Source organism: Siniperca chuatsi, linkage group LG9 (genome assembly GCF_020085105.1).
Source record: "Siniperca chuatsi isolate FFG_IHB_CAS linkage group LG9, ASM2008510v1, whole genome shotgun sequence".
NCBI lineage: Eukaryota > Metazoa > Chordata > Actinopteri > Centrarchiformes > Sinipercidae > Siniperca > Siniperca chuatsi.
In genome coordinates, this window is record NC_058050.1 from 7,400,509 (window position 1) to 7,411,678 (window position 11,170).

Genomic DNA, 11,170 nt, shown 5'->3' on the forward strand with positions numbered 1-11,170 from the left:
GGCTGGGAAAAAAAAAATCTATCCTCATCATCAGTTTCTTCAGACACATCTTTATTTTCAGAGTTACTGTCATCAAAACCCTCCAATATCAAAGAAAGGGAAGTGCTGTGGCATCTTGTCACTGGGACGGTAAAGCTATTAATCAAACTTCTTCGTTCTTGTTGCTGTTTAGTAGCAGTGACACGACAGTGCCACCATGAAGCCAACACAACATCACCCGCTTTTACACTCAGTGTCCAGCAGTAAATCCTCCCTTCATGAAGGTTATAATGTTCAGTTTCTTGTTAAAACTGGTTTAGAGAGGCATTGATTCAACTTTATGATAATTTTTGAGGCTGTAGTTTGTGGTCGTTTGTAGTCGTTTTGTGTGTCTTTCAGTTTGGTGTCTTGCTCCTTACGGGGGGTCAACCTGTGTCCAGGGGCCTGTTGTCTCATAATCCGTCCATGTTTGTAGGCTATTTGGAGTTACAAATGGCAGCTATATTTTGATATTATTTCCTGTTAGAATATACAATGTTGTTTATTTGTCACAGAATAAACAGTGTAAATATTATCAATACAGTTCATTATTGCCAAGAACCAGGGCTTTAAATTTGAGTCATAACACACTTTTAGTCATTTTACAAATGCGTTTCTTTAAAACTGTGCCCAGTCTGCCCCCTTCATTCAAAAGTTTCTGAACTAGCCCCTGATTAGTGAACATCTCACTGTCTCTTTAATACAATATGTTTTTTAATATTTAACAAATGGTAAAGGATCGTCTTATCGTCTTCAGATATTCCCACTGCTTTAGCTAATTTTAAATTCATATCTCACATTTAGTGGATGTCTGTTGCATTTTAAAAGGGACAGTCACCTTAAAACTAAATGTTTGTTATTAAATCACTCATAACTACAAAGTTTCTCATTTACTCGCCGCACCTGTGTCCTGTTCTCAGCCTGTCTGACATTAGAAACTGTTTTAAACCCCACTTTTCAAGCTACTGTTGCATTTCTCACTCAGTCAGCCCACATATACAAGCACATGCACACAAACACACCCTCACACAACCACATGTAACATGACCACAGGTGCACTGACTTGCTCTCTGACTCAGATCAGAGGGAAATCAGTCCACTGAGCGCGTGTGTGTGTGCTGATCTCTCGTTTTGGCTATTTCATTATGCCAGTAGTGAGGATTACTGTGCAGATTGCATCCCTGTCCTCGCCCTGACAAATGCACCACGCCTCTGTGAATCTCTGTGTGGGTGACCTTCCTGTCCCTAATTCCACCAACATCCCTTTTCATCTTTTTAAATATATGGATTAACTTCAATCACAGCAACCAGTGAGGATGAATATTATTCTCCCAGTAAGACGCACTGAGGATGAACTTGTTTTATATAAACTTATTGATTCTTATACAAAAAAAAAAAATCAAGTTTGATGCATTGATAGATGATACATTTGAATTAAGAGGTCATTTGAGTTTTGTCAGTTTCAGCTAGGCTACAGATTTTGCTTTTGAAATCTGCTCATTTGATTACTTGTGGTTCAGGTTAATGCTTAAAGTTAAGCCAATGCCACATGGGTGTATCTCTAGTTAGCACACGAATGATAGAAAAATGTTTTAATAAGTAAAGAAAAAAAATTGCCCCTTTGTGCAACTGCCCTCAGTAACCATTAAAAGGTGATACATACTTTATTTCACTGCAGGGGAACAGAAAGGGTTGTGAAGGAACTGATGTCAATAACTGTAGAAAAGAGTACACATTTACACATAAGACTATACATATTCAACCAAAGAGCAGTAAGAATGAATAAATTAGAGTATAAATGTAGTCTATTCATATTGATATGCATATATGAGCACTTTGATATTCTGTCACCATTCTAATCAGTATTATTCACAGCTAAATACAATTCACATTGTGTATTAGAATATAAATTGAAGTTGTAATTGGTTAGGCATAGGAGACAATAGATATAGATTATCCCACTAAATATTTGGAATAAGACATTTTTTGCAATTATGTCTTCCTTAAATGCATATACAGTATATTATAGAGACATAGAGTATTTTACAGTTTGAGTTACAGGCCCCCTCCACTTTAAAATCCTTCATGGGGTTATTTTAATGCCTTTAACACATTTTGCCAAAAAGTTTAGCTACCATGTTTCAGTGTCAGAAATAACATGATGTATCTGACACTGATATTTCATCACTTGCTGCATCCCAATTCAGTTCAGGGGCTGAGACAAAGAGAAAGGAAAGAAAAAGAGAAGCCACATTTCTAAAATGTGACAGCCTAGTTGAACCATTATGATGTATTAAGACTTTGAAGGGTAATTCATGCCTGAATTAAGATGCAGCATGTAAATATTTGACAGTAGTCTGCTAATTTTTGCATGAATAATATTTTCATTCAGAGTGAGCTCCCCTTTTAACTTGAATTGACTGAAGCTGAAGCCTCTCCGTTCCAGCCAGATGTTGACAAACTCAGCTTCTGCACATCAGCAGGGCAGTTACGAGGCCCATCAAGATGGTGAAGGGCACCAGGAGGAGACCCACATACAGGAACCACGGTTCTGGAAACCCCACCACATGCTCTGAGAAACACAAAACCACTGATATGAAGCATAATCCTAATATTAAATCACACATTAATGCAGTGTTGGATTTATTGTTATCCTTTCTCCTGTAAAAGCAAATTGAAACTAAAGGGAAAGTTTACCCAAATTACAAAAAAAGATAAGAAATGAAAAAGACAATGCAAATTCTGTCACCCCAGTAGCATCATTAAAACAAAACATGAAACATTTTTCCTAAACAACATAAGCAGCAGAAAGTGAGCGCTTGCTGCTGTTTAGGAGACTTACCGGAGACAGTTATTGAAAGTGTTACTGAAACGTTTTCAGGCTCTTCACCTTCTTCAGCTGCTGAGGAGAAAACATTTACATCAAACGAGTCTTCACTTTAATGTTGATATATTGCATGATTTCTAGGCAAAGAAGCATTTTAAACTATAAACTGCCTAGTGCAGCTTTAAAGTAATATTCACTGATATTTTCCTGCTTAAAGCTTTTCTAGTTTCTCTTTAGGCCAATGATGGGGAGACGAGCTTTTATTCAGATATGGGAATATGTTCAGACAGGGTGTTTTGTTGGGAATAGATAACTGTTGATGTTGAAGATTGTGTTTAAACCTGCAGGACATGTATGACACAACAGGCCGAACATTTGCTATAACAGGGTAAAGAGCATTTCCAACCACACTATTTATGGTAGCATTTGTGTTTTTTGTAATCTGCAGTACAGCTAAAGGTTCGTATATTGATGAGCAACTTTAAAGAGCACCCAGTTTTTGGTCTTGAGGACAGAATTCCTTGATTTTCTCTGGTAAAAGCAAAAACTACTGTTGCAATGAAAACTGTAGACTAGAATCAATTGATAATAAAGTGACTGTACATTATGACTCAAAAGAAAGGACTTAGTATTAAAGGATGGGCTCACATTTTTCCCAAGTCTGTCTTAAAACAATCCTCACATGCCCACATGAACATTGAAACACTTTTTGCTTTCTGTAATCCTTCCTCCTGTTCATACTGGCCATTAAAAGATCCCTTTCTAACATGCTTCTAATGTGAGTGATGGGGGAGAAAATCCACAGATCTCATTCCATGCAAAAAATATATTGCAAAGTTTATCTGAAGTTAATATGAAGCTTCAGCAGTCAAGTCAAATGGGTATCTTCCAAAGTTACAGTGTTTTTAGCATGAAATGTCCTCTTTTGTTTCCCTGGACAGTGTTTCCTTCATGAAAGGAATTTCATATTAAAAAGTCTGTAATTTTGGAAGATACCCACTTGATTTGATTAACTGAATATTGAACTTCAACAAAATTTTGCAATATGTTTTTGCATGGAACAAAGACTCTGGGTTTCACTTACTATTAGATAGTGATGTATCAATCTTAACAAGAAGCAGCAGATAAATGGTGGTTTGTTTTGAATAAGTAGAGAAAGAACTTGGTAGATAATGTGTGCGTTACTGATCAAAGATAAGAGTGCCACCTTCAAAAACCTTCTTAAGAAGTCAAATCGACAGGTGATTGCTGGAAAGAACAGTACAGACGAAATGCAGCATAGCTTTTCTTTCTTATTACTCCTAGTTTAAGATGAAACTTTTCTGTTCTTAATTGGCAAAAACTAAGGAGTGCAGAGCAGCAAGTGTGCAATGTGTATGGATGAACACTAGATGAGATCAGGAGGGAGATTATTACCAGGTGGATGGTAGTGGAAGATGCTTTTTGTTATTAGATCTTTGTCCAGGTGCAGCTGACACTCATATTTCCCTCCACTCCTCAGAGAAACGGCCTCAGAGAGTGTGACATATGGCAGAGCTGTGACAGCATCTCCTGGAGCAGAGTCAACAGTTTGGAGTTTGCATCCATCATGAAAAATGGACAAAACAAATCCAGGATCCAGGGTCACGTTTACTTGACACCAAAGCAGAGAGTCATTGTGACTGGTGAGGTTAAAGATCATGGTGTCTGAAAAGATATGCAGACAGATACACAGCATGAGAAAGCATATTCAGAAACACAAACATTTGTATTGCACGTTTTGTCTATTTTCATGAAATTCTTCCCTAACCTCTAAACTTGTCACTGCACAGTGTGGCATTTCACTTAATTTACCACAACTACCACGAAGACCTGTGTTCGTACTTACATGCATATGAGAAACCTGGATATCGATATAGATATTTTTTTTGCCTTCAAAAATGATCTTATGGCAAGAAATTGGAGAAACCTTTTACATGTTCTGCAATCACCTTTTTAATACTTGTTTACATGCAGTTTGTTAGCAATCAGATTTCTTCTCTTTGGTTACCACAGTTTGGAGGCTGGCTTATTTGAACTGTATTAGTGATATATAAATAGAGTTTCTTTCTTATTGGCACAGTTCGAAAACAGGCAAGTAACTGATATATTTGGACTTATTTATTTCAGTTTAAGATTTGCTAGGACTTTCATTTGAATTATTTTACACACAAATATAAGTAATCTTTTCTGTGTTATTTTCCTCATTTGAAGACTTTGTCCTGCATATGAGCTCCTCTTAGAAAAACATGGTTAAGCATATGCATGGCCAAGATAAATCAGGTTTGACCTCTGTTTACTGGGTTTCCTGACACAGAAAACCAAAATCAGGTTACTGCAGAAATCTGACAATGACCTGTAATACCTCCTCATCCCAGACTGGACCACAAACACTCAATCACACAAACTCAATCCTAATTCTATGCTCAACCCTAAAATCCTAAAAGCACTAATTTTGAATTTAACTCTCACCAAAACTGTAGATTAAATAATCCTAATCTTTAATCCTAAATATAAGTACTAAACTTGGCCTTTGCTTAGCCATAACTCTTACCTCAGGGTGAGACATTAACTTGACTATAGTGCACATCCACGCTAGTGGCTCTGTGATGTACAGCGGGGCTTTGAGCTAAAAGCTACATGCTGATATTTATCAGGTATAGTTGACCATGTTCACCAGCTGAGATATTTCAGTCTGGACCAAAGCGGTGGACCAAAATTACCATCCCTAGGTCCATCCCGCTAATGTGGCCAAAAAGTCTAAAATAAACAAAAAATGTCCCTAAAATTCAAATGTGACAGTGACAATTGTCACATTGTGATTTTTCAAATATGTCTTCGTGTAGGTGCTAGAGGAGCACAAGGATTGTCAATTTCCTTTAACATCAAACCAGAGTTCCATGTTACATTGTAATACAGGTACATTTTAGTTAATTTTCTAAATAAATGCATAAATGATTTTCTTAATCATCCTGACAAACCAAAACTTTGTTCCAGTTCTGTCTTGAACTTGAGCCACACCCTACAGAAGCCTGAGATGAACATCTATGTTAAGACTGGTAATATTTCCTCATGTCTTTTTCTCCCTGTGAGGACATTTGGTCCCCCCTTTACAGCAATACGTTGGAAATGAAAAATCTAAGGGGTGCACGGTGGCAGAGCGGCTAAAGCTCCTGCCTCCCAATAAGGAGATCGTGGGTTCGATTCCCGGACCAGACCAACATCACACAATCTCTCTGGGTGGAGTCTGCATGTCCTCCTCCCCGTGTTACCGTGGGTTCTCTCCGGGTTCTCTGGCTTCCTCCCACCGTGCATGTGTAGGTTAATTGATAACTCTAAATTGCCCGTATTGAATGAATGTGAGAGTGAATGGTTGTCTGTCCTTGTCTGTGTCTGTGTTAGCCCTGCGACGAGTTGGCCACTGTCCAGGGTGTACCCTGCCTAAGGCCCAAAGTCACTGGGATAGGCTCCAGTCACCCGCGACCCCTAACGGGACTAAGCGGTAGAAAATGGATGGATGGATGAAAAATCTAAAACCTTGTATTTACCATAAACCATCAGGAGAGTTTCATTTCCTTTCCTCCTGAAACGGTCATTCTCTGTGATGATGGAGAGTCTGCACAGGTACTTTCCGCTGTCGGCCCACTGGACATTCTTGAGGAGTATGGACTTGTTAAAAGAGTTTGCATTATTGTCCAGAAGGTCTACGCGTCCCTCATATTTCTCAGAGGGGATCCACAGTCTGCTATTCGCAGTGTTCTGTGTTAAGTACATCCAATACAGAACCGGTGGGGTCAACATTGTCTCGTTGTGGAAAATCGTGCATGGCATAACAACATCATGACCCAGAGCAGTGGTAAGCACAGGAGGCTGGTGGACTGTGACCAGGGAGCAAGCACCTGAAAAACATCCATGGAAATATGACAGTGACAGAATGTTGGGTAACCAAAAATAATTTCCTGTCAAAAGTAACCATCACCGTATCTTTTACAAAAATGCTCAACCGCTTGTGTTTTATTAAAATTATGTTATGATGATTGTGAATATAGCTACAGGCAGCAACTGACAAGGTGTAAGCAAAGACCGCGGTCTTGGTCTCTTTGGTGGTTTATGGTTTTTACTGGGACATTTGATAAACCAATTTTCAGCTCAACCCAGAAACCTATTCTGAATTTATAATCATGTGAAAGCTGCAGTGCCACTTACATTCTACATTTCAGATTACTGAAAAATACTGTTCTATCTGTTGAGCACTTGAGCACCTTAAATTCACAGGTAGGACAAACCATGCCCCAAAACAACAAACTGTAGAAAAATATTGATGTAACATCTGTGACTTCAGCCATAGATTTCTGAAAGGATGTTTTATAGACTGAAGTTTGGGGTCCTACCATCTTTGCAGTTACTGGACCCAAAAAACAAAAATCCAAATTTAGACAAAGAGATGCACAGCTCAGGTGGAGCTGAAATGCAGCAAGAAACTGCATGCTACCAAACTTGAACAAACTTTCTCTTCATAAATAATATGTAAAAAATCGAGAAGAAGTGAAATCAGACTTTTTAAAGGAATTAGTTATACTACTGTAAATTGGCTTCCGCTTCCCAAAACACTGGTCTATGGCAGCCAAGAATTTACCGATAACCTGTCAAGTAAAAGTTGTCACATGACAAGTTCTTAATTTTTTATTATGTTAGCCCAGAGTTGCTGCATGATCTTGGAAGATTTGCAAACATGCTAAAAAAAAACCTTTTTAAAATAAGACAAAACTTCTGAGGATAAAAGAATGATTCAAAGAGAATGTGAAGGCCTAATGCTATTATTGCTATTATATGCTAATTATTACATGCAGTAATAATAAGAAAATGATCTGGGGCGTTCTGATAGCAAAATGGTTAAGGCATACAACACATAACCCTTCGATGCATAACTCTCTCTTTATCCCTTGTTTCATGTCTGCCTTTACACTATTTCTTATGCAGTAAGGGCAAAAATGCCAAACAATGATGTTCTAGATATTAGTATTACCCCAAAATCCATCCATCCATCCATTTTCTACCGCTTAGTCCCGTCAGGGGTCGCGGGTGACTGGAGCCTATCCCAGTGACTTTGGGCCTTAGGCAGGGTACACCCTGGACAGTGGCCAACTCGTCGCAGGGCTAACACAGACACAGACAAGGACAGACAACCATTCACTCTCACATTCATTCAATACGGGCAATTTAGAGTTATCAATTAACCTACACATGCATGTCTTTGGACGGTGGGAGGAAGCCGGAGAACCCGGAGAGAACCCACGGTAACACGGGGAGGACATGCAGACTCCACCCAGAGAGATTGTGTGATGTTGGTCTGGTCCGGGAATCGATCCCACGAACCCACAATCTCCTTATTGGGAGGCAGGAGCTTTAGCCGCTCTGCCACCGTGCACCCCAAAAAGGTAATTTGCTTCACAAACATTTCGTTAAGATATGTCTCAGTCCACTAACATAAAATGGAGAACTAAAACAAGTTGAGCAACTAAAGATCAGTTGTCAGTCAGAGACAATTCTCGTTGTCATTATATATATGAAAAATACTAATTATGATAATAATAATAATAAACTTTATTTAGAGAGCACTTATCAAAACAAAGTACAAAGTGCTTCACAGAGAGAGAAATACAATTCCACAGTGAGAGATAACACACATAAAAACCAATAAAATAAACAGACAGCTCAATACAAATACACCAGAGAGTATGCGTACACACACCTGTATCAATACCACAGCAAAGAAACCACTAGAAAGTTTGAAAATGCCTGAATAATACTTGATCACTTGCAGGAAACTACCATCAACAGTCTGTCCTCAACATTGGATTTGAGAGATAATTTGTAAATGTCAAACGTAGGATCTCTATCACAAACACACACACACACACACACACACACACATTTTCATCTACAAATCAAAAATCTTTATAAATTGTACCTGGGACCATAAAGTAGAGAAACGGCCATTGTATCCATCCCCATTTTGTCACTTTTAAGCTGTGATGCATCTCAGATAAAATTATCTTTAACATGTCTCCAGACAAAAGACAAATTAAAATGACGACGTTGCCTCCTTTGAGTGCAGACAGATGAAGCACATGCAGGCGTTTGTTACACCACTTCCTTAGAGTCTGGAAGATGTCACTTCTCTGTTAAAAAAACAAACAAAAAAACTAACACTGTTTTGATGGTACAAAGATGATATTTCTTAACTTCTGCAAAGAATTGAAGATTTAGATATATGGTGGTTCTTCTTGTGCCTTTAAGAATAAAGGAGAACAGGACTTTTTTTTTTTTTTTACATGTGTTTTGTAGTATGGTGGAATAACACAGTTGACAAAACAATCTCCATTCAAGGTCCAGTTACTTGCTTGTTCTTGAGCTTTCAACTGTATCGGATAGTCTTCATCAGCAGCAGAAGTTTGTTCAATTGTCATGAAATTATAGATGTTCAAACTATCCTTTACTTTGAGCACTTTTAAGACTACTCGTTCATGTTGGCTTAAAAATTGAGCTTGACAGTTCAGTCTTGACCTTGGAAACAGCACTTGACAAAACAGTCTCCACTCAAGGTCCACTTACTTTCTTGTTCTGGAGCTTTTGACTGTATCGCAAGCAAGTAATTGGAGCTTGTTCTATTGTTTCCAAGATCAAGAATGAACTGTTATGCTCAAATTTTAGGCCAACATGAACAAGAAGTCCTAAAAGTTTTATCTGCTGATGAAGACCGTGCTATCGAAAGCTCCAGAACAGGTGAGTAAGTGGACCTTAAGTAGAGATTGTTCTGTCTGCTTCTGTTTCAAGGTGAAGAAAGAACTTTCAAGCTAATCTATAATTACAATTCACTTGCAGACGTTTATTGTTGTCTAGCATGCAGGGTTCACTTTACCTTGTTTTTCAACTGCCAACATGGGTGACTAAAAGATTATCAGACTACAGTGTATTGATTCCATTTAAACAATTCACTATCCTCCCAGATAAGGACAGATAGGCCCATGCATTGCTGATAAACAATGATGCACTTCTTCCATGTGCCCTCCCACACAAGAGAAAAGTTATAGTTCTAGTGCAGTGTTTTTTCTTTAATATTTGTGTGTTTTTCATTTGAACTCTGAATGGAAACCACAGTGATGTGCAGAGGTGTGCAGACCCCCATCTCTGCAACAGGATATACATAATAAACACCCACGTGCACAGGTGGGGGCTCTCTGGGACGGTTTTACACTTTCCTGTGGTAAAGCTGTGTAACAGTTTAAAAGAACTTTTCATGTAAATCATAAAAAGCTTATGCTATTCTATCATGTTTGGCATTTCATTTATTACTTTTATATTCTTTAAAATGTGGGGAAATGCGTCTTAGCTTATATTAGCTTAGTCATACAAACACCTTATGCTAATGTGGTCAGACAGGATATGAATAATTTGTATCACAAATGTATGAATGTTTTTGTTTGTTTTATATATTTCCTTAGACCCTTTGTGAAGTTATGAGTATTACTAATTTTTAAATCATCAGTTATGTACAAAAAAAACCTTGAATGTGAATGCTTTCACATTGTAGCCTGAAACAATGAAATGCCTATACCCTGGATGAACACCATTACCCTGTGTAGGGTCGTTTTTGGAGGAAGTGACAGAAGAGGTTTCGGACTGCGCTGAGAGTGAGATGAGTGAAGGCAGGATGCAATCAAATTGTACCGTGAGTGTAGTAATGGGTGATAATTCAGACAGAGGTGGGTGGCCTTCAGAGATGGAGTTTAGCCAAACAAAATTTGCAAGGAAACAGTCATGGTTGGAAGCAAGTAATGGAGGAGAGCACATACCTAGGCCTACCTCGAAAAAGATTAGACCTAATTCCAAAGGGAGCAGTGATGATGACAAATAGGAGGAATGGAAAGTTATTATTATGCTCAGTAATGATAAAGGCCACTTCCATCCAGTTCAGGTGACAAAAGCAATAGAAAAGGAAATCGGAAAAATAAAGTTGCTAAGTAATGGAAGAATTCTAATTTCAGCAGTAAATAAGAAGCAGCAGGAAAGGATTCTGAAATTGGGTAACGATGGAAAGATTACGGCGCTCATACCAGGAATGGCGGCAATGTTGAGAGGAGTGATCTCTAACTCACCATTGGAAATGTCCATGAAAGAGGTGAAAAAAGAGATCAAAGGTAGAAAGGTGATAGAGGCCAAACGACACCAAGCTAATAAAGGTGGTGTCAAATCTGACAGATTTTCAGTCTTGATTATATTTAAGAAGATAATGCCTTCATTTAA

The 11,170-nt window shown here is 38.3% G+C and overlaps 1 protein-coding gene across 3 annotated transcripts; it reads right to left on the reverse strand.

Annotated features, from left to right (window-relative positions):
* Positions 1 to 1,652: 1,652 nt before the first annotated feature.
* On the reverse strand, positions 1,653 to 10,480 carry LOC122881741. Of its 3 annotated transcripts, none has more exons than XM_044208300.1 (5): positions 8,835 to 10,480; positions 6,412 to 6,762; positions 4,262 to 4,531; positions 2,861 to 2,917; positions 1,653 to 2,590 (listed from the first exon to the last, which is right to left on the reverse strand). In XM_044208300.1, the coding sequence occupies exons 1-5, from the start codon at positions 8,926 to 8,928 to the stop codon at positions 2,481 to 2,483; spliced, it is 882 nt and encodes a 293-aa protein (XP_044064235.1). In that variant the 5' UTR covers positions 8,929 to 10,480; the 3' UTR covers positions 1,653 to 2,480. The 3 variants fall into 3 exon arrangements, with proteins under 3 accessions (XP_044064235.1, XP_044064234.1, XP_044064236.1); XM_044208299.1 differs by having other exon boundaries at positions 2,861 to 2,920; XM_044208301.1 differs by lacking the exon at positions 2,861 to 2,917 and having other exon boundaries at positions 8,835 to 10,479.
* Between the last annotated feature and the right edge of the window lie 690 nt (positions 10,481 to 11,170).

Excerpts from the sequence above, each read along its gene's own strand:
- LOC122881741 (XM_044208299.1), bottom strand. The coding sequence starts at position 8,928 with ATGTTAAAGATAATTTTATCTGAGATGCATCACAGCTTAAAAGTGACA. Across the intron at positions 6,763-8,834 it reads TCTCTACTTTATGGTCCCAG|GTGCTTGCTCCCTGGTCACA; the intron begins GTACAATTTATA and ends GATGTTTTTCAG. Across the intron at positions 2,591-2,860 it reads ACTTTCAATAACTGTCTCCG|AGCATGTGGTGGGGTTTCCA; the intron begins GTAAGTCTCCTA and ends TGTGTTTCTCAG.